This window comes from Capra hircus, chromosome 4, assembly GCF_001704415.2.
Source record: "Capra hircus breed San Clemente chromosome 4, ASM170441v1, whole genome shotgun sequence".
Classification (NCBI taxonomy): Eukaryota; Metazoa; Chordata; class Mammalia; order Artiodactyla; family Bovidae; genus Capra; species Capra hircus.
The window spans coordinates 8,086,114-8,111,689 of NC_030811.1; the positions used below are offsets into that span (position 1 = coordinate 8,086,114).

The following is a 25,576-nucleotide window of genomic DNA, read 5'->3' on the forward strand; positions in this document are numbered from 1 at the left end:
GCAGCATACTGGCTGTCCTTCACTATGTCCCGGAGCTTGCTCAGACTCCTGTCCATTGAGTCGGTGATGCCATCCAACCATCTCACCCTCTGTCATCCCCTTCTCCTCCTGCCCTCAATCATTCCCAGCATCAAGGTCTTTTCCAGTGAGCTGGCTGTTTGCATCAGGTAGCCAAAGTATTGGAGCTTCAGTTTCAGCATCAGTCCTTCCAGGAATATTTAGGAACTGATTTCCTTTAGGATGGACCTGTTGGATTTCCTTGCAGTCCAAGGGACTCTCAAGAGTCTTCTCCAACACCACAGTATGAAAGCATCAATTGTTTGACGCTCAGCCTTCTTGATGGTCCAGCTATCATATCCGTATGTGACTACTGGAAAAACTATAGCCTTGACTATTCAGACCTTTGTCGGCAAAATCATGTCTTTGCTTTTGAATATGCTGTCTAGGGAAGCCTCTATATATATTTATGTTTATGCTATTTCAGTAATTTCTACTGTTTTAAAAAATTAGTTTAATTGGAGGATAATTACTTCACAATATTGTGATGGTTTTTGCCATACATCAACATGAATCAGCCATGGGTGCACCTGTATCTCCCCAAATTTCTCTTACCTTTACATCTCCTTACCCTTTAGGGGATTTCCTTTATTGTCCTGTTTGTAAATTCTCAGCCTTACTTTTTTTTGTCCTCAACTTAGGCCTACCCATTTTTAAGTATTAATTTAGCTTAATCCTACAAGTTTTGATATGTGGTACTGAAGCAACAGTTAGAACTGGACATGGAACAACAGACTGGTTCCAAATAGGAAAAGGAGTACATCAAGGCTGTATATTGTCACCCTGCTTATTTAACTTCTATGCAGAGTACATCATGAGAAATTCTGGGATGGAGGAAGCACAAGCTGGAATCAAGATTGCTGGGAGAAATATCAATAACCTCAGATATGCATATGACACCACCCTTATGGCAGAAAGTGAAGAGGAACTAAAAAGCTTCTTGATGAAAGTGAAAGAGGAGAGTGAAAAAGTTGGCTTAAAGCTCAACATTCAGAAAACGAAGATCATAGCATCCGGTCCCATCACTTCATGGGAAATAGATGGGGAAACAGTAGAAACAGTGTCAGACTTTATTTTGGGGGGGGGGCTCCAAAATCACTGCAGATGGTGACTGCAGCCAGGAAATTAAAAGACCCTTACTCCTTGGAAGAAAAGTTATGACCAACCTAGATAGCATATTGAAGAGCAGAGACATTACTCTGCCAACAAATGTCCGTCCAGTCAAGGCTATGGTTTTTCCTGTGGTCATGTATGGATGTGGGAGTTGGACTGTGAAGAAGGCTGAGCGCCGAAGAATTGATGCTTTTGAATTGTGGTGTTGGAGAAGACTCTTGAAAGTCCCTTGGACTGCAAGGAGATCTAACCAGTCCATTCTGAAGAGATCAGCCCTGGGATTTCTTTGGAAGGAATAATGCTAAAGCTGAAGCTCCAGTACTTTGGCCACCTCATGCGAAGAGCTGACTCATTGGAAAAGACTCTGATGCTGGGAGGGATTAGGGGCAGGAGGAGAAGGGGACGACCGAGGATAAGATGGCTGGATGGCACAACGGACTCGATGGACGTGAGTCTGCGTGAACTCCGGGAGTTGGTGATAGACAGGGAGGCCTAGCATGCTGCGATTCATGGGGTCGCAAAGAGTTGGACACGACTGAGCGACTGAACTGAACTGAACCTATAGTTCAGTTTAAAATATTTCTTATGAATTCCTCATTGACACACAGATTATTCAGAATAATTCTTTTCTAATATATAAGAATTTTTCATGTTTTGTTATTTGCTTCTAGCTTAAAGCTAGAGTATGGCCAGAAAACATACTCTGTATAATTTTAATACTTTTAAATTTGTTTAAATTTGGGCTTAGTATAATGTCAATTTTTGTAACTGTTTTACATATGCTTGAAAAGAAGGAATTTCTGTAGTCCTGTGGTGCAATGTTCTAACTATTCATCAATCGAGCCAATTTTGTTAACTGGTTTGCTCAAATCTTCCATATCCTTCCTGCTTTGTCCAATCAGTTTCTTAAAAAGAAAAAACTATGCTAAAACTTCCCAAATACGATTGTAAATTTGAATGTTTCCCCTTGTAATTCTTTAAATGTTGAGGCTCATCAAGGGGGGAAAGAATGACTCAAAACACACAACACTTTCAGTAGGAAAGAAGCCCCCTGCCTGAAACGAATGAGACAAAAACACCAGCAAAAATAAGATGGTATATTCAAATCTCAATATATCAACAATAATATTACACAGAAGTGGATTAAGGGCTCCAACTAAAGAATAATATTTGTCAAGTTGGATTAAAAGACAAAATCCAACAGGAGGCTGTTTACAGAAGCCACATCTGAAACACAAGGACACAAGAGGGTGGAGAGCAAGCCTGGTCCGCCCGCCTGATGAGCTCCTTCCAGAGAGTGGTGACATCGTGGGGTGTCTCTGACAGAGGGCTAAGGCCCCCCATTCTATCGGACCCTTGGAGGGGCATCTGGAGGCTGTGGGGCCTGCCCTGATCCACCCAGGTGGGACCTTCCCGCTTTCCTGCCTCACAGGGGCCTCAGGCTGACAGGCGGTGGTCGGGACACAGGGGACCCTCATGTGCGCGAGCGCCCAGGGAGGGAAGGTTCTCTGCCCCTCACCTCTGACCCCAGGAATTCCTGAGTTCACAACAGTCTGGTTTCTCCTACCAAAGTGACCATACTTCCTCACCAAGTAGATGGAAACAGACACAGGACCAAACTCCTAAACTGCCAACAGGTTTTTCTGCCAGATCCGTGGTTCTAGAAGGCTTTTCAATTCATGACTTGGGAGGAGTGTTGTCCATGTGGCAGTGGACCTGGGGGACGAACACGGCTGCAGCTCACAGAACCTCCCACCGTTCACTTCATGGCTGACTTTCCACATTCTTAAACAAGGATCTGAACTTCCCACAGGGTCCAGCTGGACTGGGAGCCCCCCAGCCTGGGTGGCATCAGGGCACGCACTGTCCTAACTTGGCCGGAGGAAGGCTGTGCATCCCTGAGCAAGCCCCTCGCCCTCTCTGAGCCCGTGTGCTCCTCCACGCCTACGGCACAGGGTGGTGCAAAGGCTGGTAATTGCAAAGCCCACAAAACCGAGCCTTAAAATGCCACACGGGCATGTATGGCAGGCCACCCCCCAACTCCTGCTACGGAGGATGAGCAGAGGGCCGGACAAGCCCTCCTCCTTCCAGCCTGACCCCCTGGTCCACAGCGCTGACTCCATCAGACCCTTCCAATGGCTCTGAAACATCCCAGAGTCACTCCCTACACAGCCTGGAAACAGCTGGACTCATGTTTCTAGGCAGAAGGCCTAGACCTCTTCTGTTATTTATTCTTCAAGTTATGGCTAGCTGTGAAGGCTGCATGTTTAAACAACCTACTTACATAAACTCATACACCTAGCTTCTGAGACGGTCATCGAGGGACTTGCTCCAGTCCTGGAAATGTTCTAACACCCACTTTTGATGGTCTGTTTAGCCAGCACCTGGCTCTCCCGCCATTGGCATCAGTGTCTGCTCCTTCCACAGGGACCATGAGCAGCACCAGCCAGGCCCTGAGTGTCCCCCAAAACCCGATTGTAGGGGCACACTGGGCAAACCAGCCAATGGGCCCCCCTTGAGCACTCACTGCAGCTACAGTCCCTCTGGGTCCCAAGCCGGCTTGGGCCTCAGTGCTGCGCCCGGTTCCCTGACAGCACAGCCAGGCAGGGCCTTCCCAGAGTGCATGGACTGATCTGAGCTCGGTGGGGAAAGATCGGGAAAAAGGATCGGAACTGCAGTGATGACAGGCATGTCACTCCTGATGCCCCAAGTGAGGGGTGGGCCCCAGGGCAGCCTGGTGGCCGCAGGAAAACAGGCTTAGTGACCCTGGTGATGCTCCCTCCTCCCACCAGGACCAAGACAAGCTCAGTCCCTCATGTGTGGTCGGGGGTGGATTGTGCACTCCCGTCCCAGATTCACACACTGGAACCCTAACAGCCCCATGACCACAAACGAGACCTGAGTTAGAGATGAGGTCTTTACAGAAGCGATCATGTTAGAGGGCGGGCATGAGGATGGTGTCCTTAGACAAAAGGGACACTGAGGGGCATGAGCAAGGGGAGAGCGCACTGGGAATGCAAGGACAGTCAGCGACCGGCCCCGCAGAGGGGCCTAGGGCAGACTTGGAAGGAACCAGCTCTGCTGACACCTGCGTCCTGGCCCTCTGGCCTCTGAACTGGGAGGATGTAAAAGTGTGTTGTTGGAGGCTCCTGGGCTCTGGACTGTCACTGCGGGCCCAGGAAGCCAACACGTGTGCCCTGGGGGTTGGTGGGATTCTTCCCCTAACATCAGGCAGGCTGCCAGATTCTCTGGAGGAGACGGGAAGGCAGGAGCCAGCTTGTCCCCGGTGCTGGTGACGACCACACGGCCACACTCTGCTGCGGCCCCTCTGCCTTTCTTCCCCTTGGCAACCACCTTCAGTAACTCAGAATACATATAGGCACACCCAGCCTCGGCCAGGGCGCGGGGGCGATCTGCCTCAAAGGGAAGCTTCCCATGGACTGGAAAGACGGGCACTGTGCTCCCCAACGCTGAGGTCAGGATGGCAGGTGCTGAGATGAGGTTATCTCGTGGCCCCTCTGCAGCGGCTCTGGGCACCCTGGGCACATGTGGAGTGCCGGCACATGGCACACACACACATGTGGTTGCACACCACCCCCCTGCCTGCCTTGGCGGTTCTGGTGGGAAAGGCCAGAGGGGGAAGCAACATTTAAATGAACCTGAGTCAAGAAAGCCAGAGGCATGGTTGGGGAACGCAACCCCCCCAAACCCCCTGAGCAATGGTCACCCTGGAGTCAGGGGGCCCCTTCACGGCCTCAATGTGGGGAAGGTTCTGCTGGAGGGGGGTGAAGTGTCTGGAGGTGGGGCACCCTCCGCGGGGCTGAGTCCATGAAGGTGGAGGCTGGGGGTCCCCATGCTGGGTCCCTGTGCTCCCCTCCCCACTGTTCACCCTCGAGGTCTCTCTGGAGCCCCACCAACACGCCACCTGGATCCTTGAGCCACCTTGGGGTCCTGGGTGGGGCAGCCACCACACCCCGCGGTTCTGCCTCTGCAGTGCCCACCGGAGGAGCCACCTGGGGGGGCGGGGCAGCCGGCAGTGAAAGGGGAGGGGGGCTCTGGCGGGCCTCGGGGTGCCCGAGGGGGTGAAGTACAGTCTGCACAGCAGGGCCGCTGCAGGCTAAGGAGTGAGGCTGCCAGGGAGGGCTGGAGCCGGGCCCAGGGGCCTCCGCTGAGGGGGTGTCCGGAGGCACCCGACGGAGCCTCCCATTGGACAGGCCCGATGACAGGTCCCCGGCCCTGCAACCTTCGGCCGGGCCCCCCCGTAGGATCTTCGGTCTTGGCCTAAGGGGGCCTTTGTGCCTCCAGTAGGGTGGGTGTCTGTGGGCAGGGCCGCTGGCCAAGCGAGGGCCCCGGGGGAGGCCCTTGGGTCCCGCGCCCCGTGGGCGCCGCCTGAGTCGATCCACCTGGGTCCTCATGGTAGCCACCTCCTGAGCCAGGCCGGCCAGGGCCCCAGCCAGCCGGTCCAGCTTCTCCGAGAGGGCGGCGCCCAGGCTGTGGAGCTCTTGCTGCAGGGAAGACCCACAGGGGCACGGCGGCCGCGGGGAAGCACCAGGGGAGGCACCAGGCAAAGCCCCAGGGATGGCAGCTGCAGGCGCTGGCTGGGGCACACCCCCAGGAAGGGGCCCCCCCTCGGTCCCGGCTGAAACCAGAGCGGGATACGGTGAGTGTGATCAGCTGCTGGGACCTTCCCTCCCCCGAGGCCCTCCAGCTGGTGTGTCTGTCACCCTGCCCACTAAGGGAAGGAAGGGTCCTGGTGACTCAGGCTGGGCAACGTGGAAGGCTGCCCCCCTAATTCACGGGCAAGATAGATCACAGGCTGGGTCTCCACAGAAAGCAAGCTGGCTTAGGACAGTGGCCTCCCCACATCCTAGGAAAAGGACTGGTGTGTTCTTATGCCACCTCTGGGCCCTACTGCAGCTTCAGAGCAGCTAATTCTGCCTCTGGAGGGTCGGCGGGCAGGGCCCAGAGAAGCTGCCCTGAGGCAGGGCCGTTGCAGTGTCTAGAGAGGGCCCAGGTGTTTCCAGCGAAGAGGCAAAGGGGGCCGCATCAGCACCTGCTATTTGCTCTTCAGTCACTAAGTTGTGTCCAACTCTCTGCAACCCCATGGACGGCAACACTCCAGGCTTCCCTGTCCTTCACCATCTCCTGAGTAGCTCAAACTCATGTCCACTGAGTCAGTGATGCTGTCCAACCATCTCATCCTCTGTCGTCCCCTTCTCCTGATTTCAATCTTTCCCAGCACCAAGGTCTTAGTCATAAGCAAACCACAGGGGTCCCCACCCCCTCCTGACCTTTACCCTCCCTAATCAAATTACAGACATAGGACTTAAGTTACTTTAAAAAAAAATAAAAGTCACCTACTCCTTCACCCAAACTCCTGGATCTGGTCTTCACCCGAGGCCAGCCTCATAAGGAAGCCCCATTACCACCTGGAGCCGCAGGACAGACCTGGTTTCCCACCATGTCTGAGTCCCTAGACCGGCTCCGGCCTGAATCTCCCAGGACCCCCAGGGCTTCAAACCGCAAAAGTGGAGACTGGAGCCCAAGGACTCAAACACTGCCTGGCCACGTTCTTTAGGAAGGATCTTGGCTAAGGGTCAGCAACGGTGCTGGTGTCCCGGGTGTCTTTCTACCCAAGCTGGGGCAGTGAGTTCATGGGCCTCGGGCCAGCTCAGCACTCCTAACAAACAGCTGCACCTCCAGGCAGGCCAGGCCCGTGACAGGCCAGAGCCCCCACCACAGGCTTCAAGCGTGAGGATCTGGGTGCACGGCCCAGAGTGGACCAGGCACCGAGCCCCGCTTACCCACCTCTGCCGTGGTCTGGAAGACCTTCCCGGGGTCAGGGTGCAGAATGCATCTCTGGGGACCTCTCCACCTGGTCACTCACTACTGACCCTCATTATCCCTACCTGCTCTCTAAAGTCCCCTCAAACCCCAAACTTTGATCCTGGATGCATCTATTCAGGGTTTGTTTTGCCTCTAAGAAGTGTCTGCGTACTTGCATAAAATAGCCAGCTATTCCTATAGGAAAACCCTGAGATGAAATAAGCCAGCTGAAGCGGACTGGACGCGAGGCTCTTCCTACTTATGACCCAAAGGAGCCTGGAAGGCTGTTCAGAGAAAGCCTACCCCAGGCTGTAACCCCGGGGGTTCTCACCAGCCCCCCCTGCCAAAAGGCGCTGAGCAGCGGGGAAGGAGGGAGGGGTGACCGTGCAGACGCTGAGCCCCAGCCGCCCCCCCACCCTGTGCCTGTGGGGCTCCCGATACTTGGGGGGCCGGGAGACCCCCAGTTCACCTGTCACACCTGGTCTTCTGTCCCCAGGCCCCAGGCCCCTGGACTCTTCACCAGCTGTCAGTTTCCCGGATTGGCACCCATGTGCTGAACCAGCAGGCTGGCAAGGCCCAGGCCCCGGCCTTCTTCCCAGCTGAGCGGCAGGGCAGGGATGCCCAGTGGACCTCGCAGGAAGAGCACAGAGCATTTCCGGTGTGGATACGCATGGCTCCGCCACGGCCACACTGACGGGGGATACTTGGACACGGCCTAAAACAAAACAAAACTTTGAACTTTCGAGCACTGGTGAAATGAGACGCAAGAGGGTTACACTGGGCTTGCCAGGAAGCCCATCTCTGGTCGAATGGCTGGCTGGGGCCCGCAGGCTGAGTGAGGGTGGACACTGTTTCCAGAATCTTCTGCGGCTCCAGCACGAGGCCTCTGGCTCTCCCAGGAGGCTGGAGAGAGCAGGTGGAGAGGGCCATGCCCACAGGTCCAGCCTCCGGTGAGGCTCCTCCAGGGATGTGCTGGGGGTCCTGTGGGTCCATGCCCGGCCCACTCTGCTGTCTCCTGTCAGGCCCATGGGCAGGAAGGAAGGTGGGAACCAGCCAGGGCCTGTTCAGAGGCCACAGACTGGGTGGAGTCACTGGCCTGAGTGCAGCAGGGGGGCCCCCTTCCCAGACCTGGCAACCCACCCACCCCTACCTCCTCCGGCGCTGCCTACGGGGCCAGGCGGTCCCAGGGTCTCCAAGCACACCTCTCTCCAGGGCAAGTGGGACCTGCCTCCCACCTTCTCTTCTGCTTTTCCTGCTGGGAATCATCACTGGGTCAGGACTGGACTGAGAAGCAAGGAAGCGTTGATACATATATACATTGCATGCTAAATTGCTTTAGTCGTGTGCGACTCTTTGCGATACTATGGACTATAGCCCGCCAGGCTCCTCTGTTCATGGGATTCTCCAGGCAAGAATACTGGAGTGGGTTGCCATTTGCTTCTCCTATATATATATCAAGTTTACTGGGCTTCCCGGGTGGCTCAGATAGTAAAGAATCTGCCTGCAATGCACAACACTCGAGTTGGATGCCTGGGTCAGGAAGATCCCCTGGAGGAGGACATGGCAACCCACTCCAGTATTCTTGCCTGGAGAATCCCATGGACAGAGGAGCCTGGCAGGCTACAGTCCATGAGGTTGCAAAGAGTCAGACACGACTGAGCGATGGACACTTCGACTTTCCAAGCTGATTACCAGGTCTTTAAACACACTCGTTTGACACCCCTGGGGCCCCAGGGGCCTCAACATCTCTACCTTCTTTTCTTGGACACGGCTCATCCTATGGGGAACTCAAGTGTGACAAAGGCAGACAGCCTTCTGGCAAGAGTCAGGCCAAGTGATGAGTGGGACGGTCCCTGCACCCATGGCCATCCTGGGGGACACGCCCCTTCCTCCAGAGACCCCAGGCTCACCTGCACTGAAATCGCAGCGGTGCCCAGGCTCGAGTCTCCTCAAGCCTTCCCCAGGGCTGCAGCCAGCACAGGGGCCACCACGTTGTGGGGACAGGGTGCCAAGGCCCTTGCCGCTGGGAGGGTGGTCCCTCTCTGGCAGAAACAGAGCCGGGGTCAGGGTGGCGTTCACACACTGAGGCCGGGCTCCCAGTCCCCCTCTTGCCCCAACAAGCTCACCCTGCAGGAGAGGCTGCCAGAGCTCAGGTTCCGGCCTCGGGTCTTCTCCTTCTGAGCTGCTGATGCTCGAGCTGGAGCTGGAGCGTGGGCTGGGGCCCAGGCCGGCCAGGCAGCCAAAGCGCAACGGCCCCTCGGGCAAGATCCCCTTCAGAGAGTTCTCCAGGCAGTGGAGCGGGGAAGGCTTGGTGGCTGGCCCTGGGCAAACGGCAACCAAAGAGCCCTCCCTCCGTGAGCCCAAGGACAGGCCGGAGGGCCTCGGCCTCCTTGGGCGGGCACGCAGAGCTGGTCCCCCTCCAGCTCAGCCCCACACAAGCCCTGGAGGAGCCTGAACAGCATCCCGTGGCCACGGGAAGCAGAAGGAAGCAAAGCCAGACACTGGTCTGGCCCCCAGCCACTCTGGAAGGCTGCAGCAGAAACTTCCAGAAGCCTCAAGACCCTGGAGGTCACTAACAGTCTGGTTCCAGCCAGGCTCTGGGTCTCATAAGCCAGGTGGCCCTTTCTACTTGTGTTCACGCAGGACCAGCAGCCTGCAGAGAGGATCAGTCAAGTCCATGGGAGGCCCCCAGAACAGCGCTCGCCTGGAGGGAGTATGACAAATACCTGCACTTTCTCAGTTAGGTCAGGCCTGACCCATCCACTTCAGCAAATCTAGACAAGGATTCTGCTGTAAGTTCAGCTGAACTGCAGCAGCAGGAGGAGGAGCCCCCTCCCCTCCCACCCCGACCTCCATCCCCAGGCAACGAGAATTAAGGAAACAACCGATGCTTCGCCCAGAGAAACCCAGTCTCTGGATGAGAGCAGTGCTTTCCCCACTTGCTTTCAGCACACCTCAGAGCGCTCCAGCCAGCAGGCTTTCGGAGATGCACGCACACACCCTCCAGCCAGCAGTCCAGGAATGGCTGAGACAGTGAAGCAGTGGAGGAATAGGAGGGGAAAGGGGAAGTCTATTCTCTCACCAGAGATTTTACACAGAGGGGAGGAGACATGCGAGCAAGTCCCTGGGCAAGAGTCCCGCTCACCGTCTCGAAGCCATCTCCACTGTCCTGGCCTGGCTGCCCCGAGGTCTCTGGGGCCTCTTGGGGAGCAGGTGGGCAGGGCACCAGAGGCAAGGGCCTGTGGGCTAGCCAATCGGAGGCTCCTGGCAGGCACGTCACCCCCACGCTGTCCCAGGTGGGCTGGTTCACAGGCCTCGCCCCTCAGTCCTGTTTCAATGAGAAGCCAAGAGGCCCATCAGCTGGGAGCCCTGAGTTAGCGCGCAGGCCAGGGAGGCGCTGTTCAGAAGACAAACTCCGGTCCAGGGTGTTGGATGATGCTACCGAAGTGGGACACACCCCGGCCCTGCAGATGTTCCCGGGGCCACCTTCACCCTCCAGGATCTCGTTATTTCTGGACCCAGCTACCCAGCCTCCTGGGAGCCCCCACAGCTCAGCACCATGCCAGAGACCAAGGCCAGGATACAGACACCCTGCTGCCAAGGCCCTGGCTCAGGCCTGGACTCGGAGCAGCACTGGGGGGCTGGGTGTCCAGGCCCGCTGCACCCCTCCGCCCAGGACAGCAGCGCTATTGGCCTTGTGGCCTCCCACGAGCCTTGGCCAGGCTGCTTCTAGAAGGTCATCTCATCTCAGGCCGGGACATGGGCCCGCCCACGTTACCTTCCGTGCCTGCCGCCGAGTTCCTGGGCTCTGCTCGCCGTGGCCCTCCATCTCCAGCCGAGGAGCAGGGCCAGGCAGGCTGCAGCCAGGGCGCAGGTATCTCTCTGAGACAGTTCTCCAGGCCCTGGAGCGGGGAGCTGCCCACGGGGCTTCCTGCGAAAACCCAACACTCGCGGTCCTGGCCGGCCAGAGCTCAGTCCTGCGAACCCTAGGAGCCTTGCCCGTGCCCCAGGTCCACTGCAGCTGGGGCCTGGGGCCTGGCATGCCAGCTCAGGGCACCCAGAGGGAGACCTGGCCCCAGATCCGTGTCAGCCCTGCCTCTGGGTGGCCCTGGGAGAGGCCCCTCATCTTGACTGCCTACACAGAGAAGCCAGTCAGCAGGCCACCGGGCCAGTGACGGGGGGAGATGGGCCCCGAGGGTGGAATGTCGTCAGCTACTCACTATTCACGTGACTAGTCAAAGAGGGGAAAGGGTACAGATGCAGCAGGTGAAGGAGAACATGAATGCATTTCAACTCGAGGATAAAAACACACTGCAGAAATCCTATTTCTAGTGACAGCGCTGGAGAAGCTATAGCCACTACATGAACTGAAATTCTAGATAAAGGAAAAGCCCTCCCCTTCCACATGTCAGCCACGCTCTTCCCTAAAAAGCATCTTTGCTGATGCGGGCGTCAGGCAGAGAGAGGGAGAAGAGAGAAGCTGCCAGAGGTCCGGGCGTCATGGGGCTGGGACCTCAGTGTCTCGAGAGGAGCCCTGCACGTGGCTTCCCCACGGACGCTGCAGGGTTCCGGGGCAGCGGTGGGAGAGCTCGGGGGCCGAGCTGGATGCGTCCACAAGGCAGCGTGAAGTCGCCTGCTGTTTGGGTGACTCAGAAAACCAGGTCTGCCAATAGAGAACCCTCGAGAAGGAACCACAGACACTGAGCAGCTGCAGGAGAGAGGGGAGGGGGCCCACGCAGCGCTGAGGACCCTAAGCCCAAAGGGAAGCGGGAAGACAGGAGCTCGGTGGAGAAGCCGCGAGAGGGATGCTCGCCGCGCAGCGTCCCTGGAAGTGCAAGAACTGGCAGCAGGGATGGCTCAGGGGAGGAGGGTGCTGGAGGGCGGGGGAGGGAGGCAGACGCCACGACCCTCTGCAACCTAACCGCAGCTTTTCAACAAGACTAACGAGCACAGTACCTACTAAAAATTAAAACGCAAAGTCAGCTGCCTGTTGGGAGCTAAAAGCTCCCCTACCTGAGGGGCTGAGCTGTGGTGGGCGCAGGAACGCGGTCCCCAAGCCCATCCGATGGCCCCGGAGGGCCCAGCACAGAGCCCCAGGGGAACTTCAGGCCTTTCCACAGACAGCGTGAGGCCAGGACACAGAGGTGAGCCCCGGGGAACCAGGGGACAAGACGGGGAGCCCTGGGATTATTGAAGTGGAGAAAAGGGTTGAGGTCCTGCAAGATCCCTGCAAGGTCCCCTCAAGGAGGGACCCGGGGGAGCACGCACCAAACACACCCTCTAAGATGGTGTTACATGTTTTCTCTAAGTTGGAGAGTCAGTCAGATGTTACAGACACTGACTTCTTTGAGGCTGGGATAAGGAAGTATTTGATGCTTCTAGTGAAGTGAAGTGAAGTCGCTCAATCGAGTCCGATTCTGCGACCCCATGGATTGTAGTCTACCAGGCTCCTCCCTCCATGGGATTCTCCAGGCAAGAGTGCTGGAGTGGGTTGCCATTACCTTCTGCATCAAATGCTTTCTAGAGATCTTTGTTGTCCTGCCTCTTCTGAGCCAAGCCACTAAAACAGACCCCCGCCCCCTAAAACAGGTGTGTCTGTTCTCTGTGGCCGCACCGGGCATGGAGGCCTGGCTCGGACACTGGTCAGGTCGGACGCATGGCGGTGGGCAAGGCTGCGCCCCCCTGCCCTTACCCAGGACCCACTCCCAGCCTCAGGATGGCCAGCTCACCTTTTCCAGGCCGATGCCCCTGGCTGCACTCAGGGCTCTGGAAATCCAGGTCCCCGTCAGAGCTGCTGGACGACGAGAAGCTGCTGGGGGTGCCTTGGGAGCCCAGGGGCAGGGCAGGGCTGTCTCTCGTGCAGCCCTGCAGGCCCAGAGCTGGGAGAGGCCCCATGACCGCCTCTGTGGGGAAACGGCACGGCTGGCATCGAGGGAAAACCATGGGCCAAGAGGTCCCCTGGGCGCCAGGCTGTGAACGGGCGCTGGGCTGCAAACGGGCGCCCAGCCCTGCCCCAACGCCTCTCCCGTGTGATCTCCCCTGAGGTTAGGGTGCTCACGGCCCTGATTAAAATCCAGTAGCTTGTTAACCCACATAAACCCAACTGCTGGCCTCAGGAGCCTAGAGGGTCAGTGAAGCTCTCAGAGGTGGAAGGGGGCAGAGTTTAACTGGCTTCCACGAAACACAGGGGTTGTTGGGGGGCAGGCATGAGAAGGAGCTGGGAGACAGGGGCATGTGTGCCCCCCACTTTGGCCTGGGATGAGGAGGGGGGACCTAATGGCATCCTCGGCATTCCCCCCACCAACCCCGTTCCGTGCACAAGGACAAACGCCACCCTGAGCCCACGGCGCAGGCTACCTTTGCTGTGTGGTCCAAGGCGTGGCAGCTTGGGCCTCTGAGACCCGGGGTCTCCTGGCTGGGGGCTCCGGGACCAAGAGCTGGCCGGCGGCTGGGGAGGTAACGACCCACTCAGGGGAATGCCCCTCAGACAGGCCTCCAGGGCTTCCAGGGGTGAGCTCGAGGCGCTGCCGGCTGGGACGGGGAGATGGCCCGTCACCATCTCTGGCCCATCTTCCCCTCCGGCCCAGCCCTGGCTGACTGCCCGGCCTGCCTGCCTTACGCAGGGGTGGTGAGTCCCACACCAGGCATGGGGCCTGCCAGGCAGGACACCCTTCCCTCAGTGCCGGCTCCCATCAGCTCTCTGCTTCCCAGTCTGGGGGAGCGATGCCAGCCAGCTGTACCCAGGCCCAAGGGTGGGTGGAAAGAGCCACACGCATTGGGCAGCTTCCTGACACTTGAGGATTCTCTGCAAAACCAAGGCCCTTCTAATGGAAGGCTCCCTGGGCAAGGGCCTGGACTAAGGAGGATGGAGATTAAAGGATAGGATTAACCGCTTGGGACCCCGGAGAAGGAAATGGCAACCCACTCCAGTATTCTTGCCTGGAAAACCCCATGGAGAGAGGAGCCTGGCGGGCTACAGTTCATGGGGTCACAAGAGTCAGACACGACTTAGCGACGAAACCATCACCACCACTACTGCTTGGGAAGGACGCCCAGGTGGACACCTCTGTCCACGCATGAGACACCCAGATGCCCCTTCCCTGTGGGCTGGCAGAACCTTGTTGGGGGCCTGAGAACCCCACCCGGGAGGACTTGAGCTGACGAGCCCAGGCCTCACCTTGAGCTGCAGGGCCCCAGCTGGGCACCCGGACCTGGGCGGGGGCGGTGTCTCTGACATTCCTGGGGCTGCTGGTGGCAGAGGGGACGTGGGGTCGCTTGCTGAGCTGACAGGATGTGGGCTCTGGGGATCCCTGGGGCCAGCTGTCCTCCACCTTCACTGCAGAGAGCATGCTGCCAGCTCCAGGCCCCGGCCCCGGAGGAGGAGTCTGGAGGGGCTGGAGTCCTGTGGGAAGCCACTCGTGAGGTCTCTACAGGGTCAGGATGGGGTTTCCACAGCCCCCAGCTTCCACAGCCATCTCAGCTCTGACAGTCACTGCCCAACCACCAGCAGATGGACTAAATCCCACCTCCACATCTAGAGGTTTCTACAGAGGGGTGACGCCAAGCCAGCCCGCCCCAGGAGCACTGAGTCAGGGTCCTGCTTCCAAGGCCAGCAGTCAAACGACTCTCAAGAGTTCTGGAACACTGACGACCCACAGTGAACCCAAACGATCACAAGAACCCCCGTTCACATCAGAACGAGCCCCGGCATGTGCACTGCCCGGAGCTCTGCCTCCTGCTTTTTGTCTCTCCTTCCCAGCCATTCCCTCCTTCCTTCTGGAACCCTCAGCTCCTATTATAAGAGCCAATCTGGAACGTTTTCACACTGATGCACCTGCCACACACCCAGCTCCTTCTATAGCGTGAGCCCCCACTTCTGGCCACTCCAGCCGACACACTGATGTGTGGGCCCGAGCGACTGGTGGCGGAAGGTCTGCTTGGAGCAGAGAAAGGAAACAAGCGATACCCAGGGGCTCCCTGCCCAGCTGGCAGCCTTTACCTCCAGAATTCCTTTTCCAGGCCCCTGGGTCCTCCCGCAGCCGTGGGTCACTGGCTCCTGAGGGGCTGGGATGCCTGTCCCGAGCCTCGGGGATCTCCTTCAGACAGTTCAGCAGGCCCTGGAGGGGACAATCTCCCGAGGCTGCCTCTGTCTTCACTACAGGAAAAAAGGAACACGCATCCCCCTGAACCCAGTGACCTCAGTCTTGGTGACAACAACCGAAAGAGGGATCAATTAAAGGTCCAAGGCCAGAAACCCGAGGATGTGGGTCTTCTTGCAACTCACTCAGCCTTGCCTGGGGCCACTGTCTTCTTAGCGCTTGGTTTAAAAATGCCTGGCTACACCTCCCAGAGCTGGCTGGGTAAAAGGAAGATGAGGTTCTGCTCTGAGAACAAACGAAGGAAGTGGGTGGCCTGGCTCACTACTTGGAGACGGTTCTCTTGGCCTTGAACAGAACTTAATTTGAGGACGCCCAAGCGTTTTACAAACACTTACACACACATCATTAGTGTGCCTAAGCCTCAGGACAGTCCTCTAAGGTGAGAACAGTTACCCCTTTGACAGATGGGAAACTGAGGCTCGAAGCCTCAAGGAGCTTTTCACATTCTGCCCAGCTACCAAGCTTCAGAGCTCAGAGCTGGGGCTCCAGCCCCCGCCATATCACTCCCATCCTCAAAGCCCATCCCAAGGATCCTGCTTAGTATCAACAAGATTCTCAGATGTCCCACCTTAGGATGAGTCAAGAACCCATAAGAATCCAGGACAAAATCTATTTCTGGTTTTCTACGAGCTGATGATGCTGACCATGCTGTTCCCTTAACACAGCCATCTGGCTCCAGAAATGCGACACTACAGATACTGGAGCAGCCAAGCTGGCAAGGATCCTTAGGGAAGACGTCATATTTACAGAGAAGTATCTACAGAGAGCAACTGGAGCTCTCCACGGGCTCAGAAACCTTGGCCGGAGGAGACAGGTCCGCAGGGACTCACCAGCCCAGGGCGGGCCCCCAGGCCCCAGCTCTGCCCTGGTCAGCTGGGAGGCACCCAGGCTGGGGGTGGGCGGTGGTGGCGAGCTCCGCGGTCCCTCAGGGCCCTGGGGCCCGGGCTCGAGGATCTCCTTCAGGCAGTTGATGAGGCCTTGCAAGGGGCTGTGCCCAGGAGAGATGCCCGCAGCTCCTGCAAGGCCAGCCGCGGTCAGGTTTCCCACCCATGACCACAGGGATGCCGTCTGCCAGGTAGGACCATCAGGAGGCCCCAGGTGGGGGCCACATGATGCCTCCCCACCTGCCCCCCATCCTCAGCCCCACCCTCAGGAAAGCCAGCCCCTCACCTGCCCCCAGGGTCCCTCTCTCCGGATTCCTGCGGCTCTTGCTACTGCCCTGACTGCAGGTGGCGGCGGGGCTGGGCCTCTGGCCAGGGGCTCCTGGGCTCCCCTCCTCCACAGGCCTTGGCTTGTCGGCAGTTTCTGTTGCAGCAGAGACAGGCAGGCCTTTCCAGCTCAGGCTCCAGAGCCTGAGAAATGGCCCCTCCCCAACACACACACAGAGGATGGGCCTTCCCAACTTCTAACTGCTCCCCAAGGGACAGCTGAGTCCTGGGAACTTGGTGGCTCAGCCAGCTACGACGGGCTTGTTCCCAGAGTCCATCCTAAGGGTGGCAGGGTTCTTCCCCATTTCCTTCCGGCGTGAATGTAAACACAAGACTGCTCACCCCGGGGACCCTCCCATGAGGGCAGCCTCTGATTGCCTCCACAAGTCAGGCCCCTGCCTCTCACTCAATGTTTCTCAAAGCTGGACACGTGGGACCCCAGAGCAAAGGTGCCAGCTGACACCTGAAACTACCGGCTAAATGGGGCATGCTTTTCTTTTTTTCTGGTGGCCACCAGCATGTGGAATCTTAGTTCCCTGACCAGGGATTGAACCCACGCCCTCTCCGTTGGAAGAACGGAGTCTTAACCACTGGACCACCAGGGTTAAGCCCCTAAACAAGGTTTTTTTTTTTTAGCACTGGTTATTTTATGCCATATTAATTTAAAATAGTTTAGATAAAACTAGGCATTTAGACAAATGTAAAATCCACAAGCATTTTAAAAATAAACTGGGACCCAGAGAAATTCCAAAGGCCAGCCTTGTCTTCTCCCACTGTTAGGGCTGCCCTGATGAGAGGTCTGAGAGTCAGGTCCGCAGACACGCTGCACACAGCACTCCACGAGTGAGGCTAAGCATCCTGAATCCTCGGTGGTCCCCAGACAGAGGCCAGCACCAGGCCTGCTCCACACCCCCCCCAACTCTGCCCCCCTGAGGAGCTGAACCAGTTATAAAGGAAACCAAGTCCTGGAAAAAAATCAAGAGGGTGTGGGCCCCCTGCACTGGGTCCTACTCACTGATGGGGAGGGGGCTCCCTGGCCCCCCGGCTCTGGGGGTGCTGCTGGACGAGCTGCCGCTGGGTGCGGTGGCCAGGCCAAGCAGGCCCATGGGTGTATCTGGAAGGCAGTGGAGCAGGTCTCGAAGAGGGCACATGTCCTCCATCACAGCTGGTGGGGGGTGGCGGGTGGCAGGAGGACACTAGAATTAAGCCTGGCAGGAGGTACAATGCCCCAACACTGCCCCATGCTGGCCCTTCCTTGCCATGTTCCACTAACAACAACCAGGATGTCAGTAATCTCTGCCTTGCCATCCCTGGGCTCCGAGATGTAGATTCAGGCTGTGGCCTTGTTCTGATAAGATCATCCCCAGCTGACCATCAGCCGAGGGGATGCAAAGAAACCCCGCAGGCTTGGGGCTGGGGGGAGAAACTTCTGGGGAGGTGGGAGAGCCTTGCGAGCTTGGGAGAGGAAGAAGTCTGTTAAGATAAGGAGAGCACAGGCTGTGGGGGACTCGGCCGCTGGGCACTCATCCACACAACAGGGATGGCCTCACCCGCCACTGTAGGGCAGGATGCAACGGGGGCCCCAAGGACATGGATGAAGCCAGGTCGAAACCACTAGAGAAAATCAGAGGCCGCAGTCTCTCCCCCATCAGGGGACCAGCCTGCAGCAAGACATTCACATTAACAGGTAACTCCACCCAGGGTCCAGGCCGGCAGCTTGAACTCGTCTGTGGGATGCAGCGGGGCCCGCCGTCAGACTCACCCTGGGGGCTCGCAGCCACCCCATCCAGGCTGGCTCCCCCACTACTCTCGGGGCTGCCTTCCCCGAACAGGAACTCAGGGATCTCCTGCACGAGCTGCACCAGGGCGCTGAGGTGCAGGCTGTGCTGGGGGGCTCCTCCTGCCAAGAGACCACAGTGAACTCCCGCCCCCCCCACCAACATCAGTCAACACGTGCTGAGTCTCACGTAATCCTCCACCACGGGAGGGGCTGCAAAGGTGACACCAATGTCTGCAAACAAAGAGGATCTGGGTTCAGGGCAGGTGCCCCGTGTGTGGGCACAGCAGGACCAAGATGCTGGGGGCTGCGGGTAACAGAGCTCCTCTTTGCTCTGTCCCTCGGTCCCTGTTGGGCCATGGAGGGGACGTCAAGGAGGGCTGCCTCCCCATCTCCGGCCACCATCCAGGCTCCTGCCTCTCCCGCCAACCCCTGGACCACATCCACCCCCGCCCCCTCGAGCTCTCTGGACCTTCAAGGGCTGCAACTGGCTCTGCTCGGGTGGTGGGGGAGGGGGCCTGAGGGGCAAAGACTCCCGGGTGAGCCCAGGCGAGCCCAGGCTGCTTCTGAGCACTTCACACAATGAGAAACAGTATACCAGGCTCCTGGTCCAGAGGGGTCGGAGGTGAAAGGTCAGGGAGGGGTGGGTGTGGCGAGGTGGGGAGTGCTGAGGTCACAGTGTCCTGTACGGAATGAAGCCAGGGAACGAGGACCACACGGCGGAAGGGATGTGAGTGAGTCCACTGGGGCCCAGGCGACCCAGGGGGTCCAGGACCCCCCCGAGGGGCTCTCATCTGCACAGATTACTCACCCAGGGGACCTCCTCCTTGGGGCAGCTCCTGCCTGTCTCCAGCACGGCTCCGGGCCCCCACAGCTCCTCCAGGCTCTGAGGGAGATAGGAAGGCCGAGAGGGGGAGCAGCTCCGCTGTCCCTGAGAAAGAAAAGAGGGACTGTCCCCAGGAGTGGAAGCCAGCATCCGCCCTTCTACATCATCACACCAGAGGCCCAGGCACCCAGACATCCAGGCACCTATGTACATGTATGTATGTGTGACCACCCAAACCCTGTACAGGTGTACATGCCTGTCTGTGTGACCACCCAAACCCCATGTACATGTGTGTACATGTGTCTCTGTGTGACCACCCAAACCCCATGAACATGCATGTACATGTCTATCCATGTGACCTCCCAAACCCCATGTACATGTGTGTACATGTCTACCCATGTGACCACCCAAACTCCATGTACATTTGTGTACATGTGACCACCCAAACTCCATGTACATGTGTGTACATGTGACCACCCAAACCCTGTGTACATGTGTACACACATTTCTGTGTGACCACCCAAACCCCACGAACATGCATGTACGTGTCTATCCATGTGACCACCCAAACTCCATGTACATGTGTGTACCTGACCACCCAATCCCTCTGTGCGTATGTACACGAGTGTGCTCGTATGACCATCACAAACCCATGTACATGTGTGTACATATGTGTGTCTGTGTGACCACCCAAACCCCAGGGACCGTCAGAACCTCCAAGACCAGTGCCACTGTGCCAGCTCTTTGGCACCCCCGCCAAATCGCACCCAGACCCTTGGTACAGCCCACAGTAACAATGGCATGAAAGACCCAAGGGACTCCCCCCACCCCAGCTCAGCGCCAGCTCTCGGACACCACCTTGCTGTGTGAACGAAGACTGAGGCCCCACGAGCCGCCTGAGCTCCCAGGCGACTCTGGGCCCTCGAGGTGCTGCGCCGGCGCCCTCCCGCCCGCTCCTCACCCAGGGAGGCCAGCGTGTCGTAGTTCTCCCGCATCACGTCCAGGTAGAGCGCCCTCTGGCCCTCCCCCAGCAGCCGCCACTCGTCCTTGGAGAACTGCACGGCCAGGTCCTGGAAGGCGATCGACACCTGTGGGTACAACCTCAGGGCAGTTGGCTCGTTCCCTCCCAGCAAGGCCGCCCAGGAGTGGTCCTCGGCATGCTGACCCAGCCCGTGTCCCCTGGTGGACACGGCGTGGGCACCTGGCTCGTGGGAACGGGCAAAGGGGCAACGGGACAAGAGACGTGTCCCCAAAAAGGCACGCTGATGTCTTCACCCTGGTACCCGAGAATGTGGCCTTATTCAAAACTAGGGTCACTATAGATGAAATTAGTTAAGCTAAGGTCATAATGGAATAAGGTAGATCTTTTATTCAATATCTGGAGAAGGAAATGGCAACCCACTCCAGTACTCTTGCCTGGAAAATTCCTTTGGACAGAGGAGCCTGGTAGGCTACAGTCCATAGAGTCGCAAAGAGTCGGACATGACTGAGCAACTTCATTTTCACTTTCTTTCACTTTAATCCAGTATGACTGGTGTCCTTATAAGAAGAGGAGCAGAGACAGACCCACAGGGAGGAAAGGTCCACGTGACCAGGGAGGCAGGAGTGATGGGGCCACAAGTCAAGGAATGCCAGGGCCACCAGATGCTGGAAGAGGAAGGCATGATCCTCTCATAGAGTCTTCAGAGAGGGCACGGGCTCGCCAACATTCTGATTTTGGACTTCTCCCCTCTTGCACTGTGAGAGATTAAATTTGCTGTTTAAGCCCCCACCCCCGCTTTGTGAAAGTACTTTCATGGCAATCCAGGGAAGCTAATACAGAGAGTCTCATGGCCTGCAGCTCAGGCCCAAGAAAACGTTGACTCCAGAATGGGAACTCCAGCCAGCCCTGAATTCACCATGCTATAACAGGTTTTTTAAGATGGTGATGGAGGAGACAGGATGGCTCTTGAGTACAAATAAATGATAAATAAATACAAATAAATGTGTGTGTGTGTGTGTGTGTGTGTGTGAGTCACTCAGTCGTTTCCAGCTCTTTATGACTCCATGGACTGAAGCCCAGCAGGCTCCTCTGGCCGTGGAATTCTCCAGGCAAGAATATTGAAGTGGGTTGTCATTTTCTTCTCCAGGGGATCTTTCCGATCCCTGAATATTCACTGGAAGGACTGAAGCTGAAGTTGAAGCTCCAATACTTTGGCCACCTGATGTCAAGAGTCACTCATTAGAAAAGACCCTGATGCAGAGAAAGATTGAGGGCAGGAGAAGAAGAAGGCAACAGAGAATGAGATGGTTGGATGGCATCACCGACTCACTGGACACGAGTTTGAGCAAATTCTGGGAGACAGTGAAGGACAGGGCAGCCCAGTGTGCTGCAGTCCATGGGGTTGCAGAGTTGGACACGACTTAGCAACTGCACAACAGCTCCTGCATTGCAGGCAGATTCTTTACCATCTGAGCCACCAAGGAAGTCGCTGCTAAATGGCTGAGTTTAACAGCACGGCCGTGGCTGTAGCAGCAGGTGGGGAACCCAGCAGAGCTGAGTGGCGATTCTGTTGACCAGCTAGTTCACACCAACAGATAGCTTCTCTATTTAGCAAACCAGGTGAAAAATACTCTGCGTCCTTATCTTCTCCCATCAGAGTTTACTACCTAACAACTGAAAACACAAAAGAGCTTTTAGGTTCAAATAAGGCTCACAGTTCCCTTTATTGAGGACTGAATTTCTCACCTGATCTTAGATTGACTAAATCACAATTGTGTTCAGTGCTTTCAGCATCCAGAAGCTGACATCTTCAAGCTTCCCAGATGATTCTGACACATTCTAAGTTTAGAATCAGAAGGCTGGGGAAGAGCTGCTGTCCAGTTACTGGCTGGAGACTGGGCAGAACCTGTCTGGGCTGCCAGAAATGAAAACTACTCCGGTAAACGGGACCCTCTCCTCCCTCCGGGGGCGAGCTGTCCACTGTAGCATGTCCGTGAACTAGAACTCACCGACAACTGCAAAATACCTTTAAGGGGCAGTGAACATTTAGTGCCAACTTCTAGGCTCACACGGTAAAGAAGCTGTCTGCAATGCAGGAGCCGCAGGGAGATGTGGGTTCTATCCCTGGGTTGGGAAGATCCCCCAGGGAAGGGAATCGCCACCCACTCCAGTATGCTTGCCTGGAGAATCCCATGGACAGAGGAGCCTGTTAGGCTACGATCTACAGGGTTGCAAAGGGTTGGATACCACTGAGTGACTAACTCATTCATTTTTTTTTTCCATTTACAATACCCATAGCAACTGTGGGGGCTCACCACAGTCCTATGGCTGGCCTAATCTGGCGTTAAGAAGTTCTGGGACACAAACAGGCAGAGTGTGGAGGTTTGAGCTTGACCCCAGGAGCCAGGTGGCTGGAATTCCAATCCCTGCTTTGCTTCACATTTAGCTCTGGGCCCAGTAAACTCATCTATGAAAGGAGGATCATAAGAACCTCTCTCAGAGGGATGTTGTGAAGAGTAAATGAATTACTGTAAGAACAGTGCCCAGAACAAATGCTGGGATGTGGTTAAGTGCTATGATTCCTGCTCCTGCAGCCAAATCTGTCTGCCTCACATCCACTGGCAGGTCACAGTCGGTCACCTCACACACCACTCCTGACCCCAAATGCCTCTTTGTCTCCTGGCTAAATATACCAGCTCTTTTAGACATCCGGAAGAGATGGTTTCCAGGCCACTCGCCACCTCAGCCAGAAGATAAACTCTTGTCCAACAAAGTTGGGAACAGGAACTGACTGTGGCCAGGGTAAGTGGGTCCATCGGTAGCCACCCCCACCCAGAAAAAACAGAGGAGCGTGTGCGTGTGTGTGTATGCACGTGCACAAAAAAGGCAGGGAGCGACCACAATGTGCAAACCCTGAGGTCACAGACTCGGCCTGCAGGTCCTTCCCAGGGCAAACCCACTCTCCTGGCGCGTTTCAGACTCAGCCCTGAGCCTCCAGATCAGACCCTGGGCATTTGGGAGTCACATTAGACAGGAAGACAGGAGGCGCACCCTGTTCCCCTCCTTCTGACTATCACCTACCAGCCGCCAAGGCCATGGCCAGGCACTTTTTCCATGAAGACACACAGTGTAAGGACACACCCCAGGACATCGGATCTGAACGATCAGTGATCTAACCCCTCGCTGTATAGAAAAGGAAACTGTGGTCTGAGGAGGCCTGAGCATGGTGCCCGTGGGCACATCTGAGCAGAGATGGGGGTGATGGTGGAGGGTGTCCTTCGGCTTCCTAACTTTCCAGCTAGATCTGAAGAGGAGACTGCCCCTGCTCCCACAGCAGCCAATCTGCCTTTTGTTGTTCAGTCACTCAGTCGTGTCGGACTCTTTGCAACCCCATGGACTGCAGCACACCAGGCTTCTCTGTCCTTCGCCATTTCCCGGAGTTTGGTCACACTCACGTCCATTGAGTCGATGATGCCGTCCAACCATCTCATCCTCTGTCGCCCCCTAATCTACCTGGCTTCTCGCTTTTCCCCGGGAGCTTGTGGGGCATTAACACCATCAAGGTCTTGGCACAGTGATGCTCTGCCTGGCCACAGACTGCCCCAGCCCCTCATCACCTGGGCCCTCAAACCGTGGAGTCGGCAGTTGCCGGAGGTTGGCCGGAGCTCTCCAGGGGGCCCCAAAAGGACGTCCAGCAACTCCCCATTGGTATCATCAGGTTTCCTGGCACCTTCACTGCCCTGCACACAACTTGCACCCGACAAACTGGCCCCAGGCTATGACAGATAGGGCTCCCCCAGTAGCTCTCGGACCTACACATCTCACCTAATGCCTAAAAACCTGGGACCCTGTTCATGCCCTCCCCCAGCCGGGACCCCAGGATCCTACCAAGAAGGAAAGTGCCCAGATTTACTCTTTCTCCTTGGGCCTCCATGCCCATCGCTCCCAGGATAATTTATAATTAAAAGCCACGCCAAGAGAGGATGAGGCTTAACCCAAAGGAGTTTCCAAAGATGGAGCTGCGGCTCCAAGTCCGCTTACACGGCGGGGACGGGGAGAAGGGAAGAGGGGGCGTCCCAGATCCTGGACTTCCCCGCACCAAATCCTGCGCACCCCAACCCCCCACGCACCGCGCCCGGCCAAAGTTGGCGGGTCCCAGGCTCGCCCCTCGCCCTCGAGGCCCGCACAGCGCCGCACGGGGCAGGCCCGGCCGAGGCAATCATCTGTCCTCCCCGGCTGCCGGCGGGGTCCCGGGTCGCGCGGCGCGGTCCGGGCTCGCCTTACCTGGCCCGCCATCCCAGACTCAGTCTCCGCTCCCGACTTCCGGCACGGCGAGGGGAGCACTCGCTCCGTCAGCGATCTAGGTCTGCGCTGGAGGAAATCGGGCCCCGGGGAGCAGGCCGCAGGGTAGGGGGCAGGGTAAGGTGGGAGTCCGGAGCAGCCCAGCTCAACGCATCCCAGGAGAGGGGGACCAGCCCCCGCGGCCCTCCGGGCGCAGGCGCGAACTACATTTCCCAGAAGGCGCCGCCTAGCCGGCCGAGAAGGCAGGGGGCGAGGGGAGGGCGGGGCGAGCCTGGCGGCGCCCCCTCCCCGCTGGTTCTGCCTAGACCCGGTGAAGCTTGCCAGGGGAGGGCTTGGCGCCGGGATCGGCCTTGTGGCCAGCTCGCAGAGTGCTTGCCGGACTAAACTCGTGCATCCACACATCCATCCATCCATCCATCCTTTCTTGCATCCAACTTTTAGTGAGCGACTCCTATTCGCCAGGTGGGGATGCTCAGATTAAACGGGACCCGTCTCTGCCAAAGGACGTATCCCGCAAGCCTACCGTGACTAGGGAAGGGGTAGGGGAAGCGGACCCCGAGAGGGGCGGAGGAGGCTGCAGGCTGGACCCCTTGACTTGGGTGGTGGATGGGCCGGAGTGGCCGCCAGACCCCGGCGCGCTCTCAGGTCTGTCCCCCGGCTCCCGCGCTCACCCGCGCCTTGACCCGGGAGCCACTGTACCTGTGTGACTATTTGCTGCTCTGTTTTGTGATTTGTAGACGTTCCTGGCACGGAGTAGGCCCTCAGATAAATGTGTTGAATGAATGAAGCACGAGCCCACCATTCTACAGGTCAGAAAGGACGCAGAGGGGCTGGGGGAGAGTTGTGGACTCGGTGCGGGGGAGACGATCCCCGGCTGGGCCTCATCCCCGGTCTGGTGAACCCTTGTTAGAACAGCTTAGAGAACGCGGGCTCATGGGTTTGCGGTTTGCAGGGGCCGAGGAAGCCGGGGTCCAATAGGAGGCGACGCCTGCGGCCCGGAGAGCCCTTCCCCACGCCTGCGCCCCGACAGTTCTCTTCCTCTGGACTCTTAGAGAAAGGGAATTTCTTGCCCAGAAATCCCAGTGTTGGTCCCTGTGGGTCTAACCTCTGTGCCTCTCCGCTGGCCTTGCTGCGGGTCACCTCCCAGAACTTCGGGGTACAATGCTGACCACCTTGGCCTGGCCTCCAAGGAAAGACCGCGTGGGTAGGACACCCCCAGTGACTGTCCAGCCCCTTCCCTGGACAAAGCCCCCTTCTCCACACCCAGGGAATCACTGACACAGGACCCATGTCTGTGAAGCCCACGTTCCTGGGTGGAAAAAGGCA

The 25,576-nt window shown here is 57.4% G+C and overlaps 1 protein-coding gene across 5 annotated transcripts; it reads right to left on the reverse strand.

The window, feature by feature from the left end:
• Positions 2,253-24,456, reverse strand: KRBA1 (KRAB-A domain containing 1). 5 transcript variants are annotated; one of them, XM_018046804.1, is made up of 18 exons: positions 24,233-24,455; positions 19,928-20,054; positions 18,952-19,071; positions 18,126-18,263; positions 17,379-17,528; positions 16,326-16,460; positions 15,986-16,171; positions 14,996-15,151; positions 14,174-14,398; positions 13,354-13,527; positions 12,726-12,899; positions 10,775-10,927; positions 10,142-10,324; positions 9,123-9,317; positions 8,907-9,038; positions 8,147-8,251; positions 7,466-7,711; positions 2,253-5,809 (listed from the first exon to the last, which is right to left on the reverse strand). In XM_018046804.1, the coding sequence occupies exons 1-18, from the start codon at positions 24,242-24,244 to the stop codon at positions 4,926-4,928; spliced, it is 3,495 nt and encodes a 1,164-aa protein (XP_017902293.1). In that variant the 5' UTR covers positions 24,245-24,455; the 3' UTR covers positions 2,253-4,925. The 5 variants fall into 5 exon arrangements, with proteins under 5 accessions (XP_017902293.1, XP_017902291.1, XP_017902292.1 ...); XM_018046802.1 differs by having other exon boundaries at positions 8,907-9,317; positions 19,928-20,036; positions 24,233-24,456; XM_018046803.1 differs by having other exon boundaries at positions 8,907-9,317; positions 17,379-17,477; positions 24,233-24,456.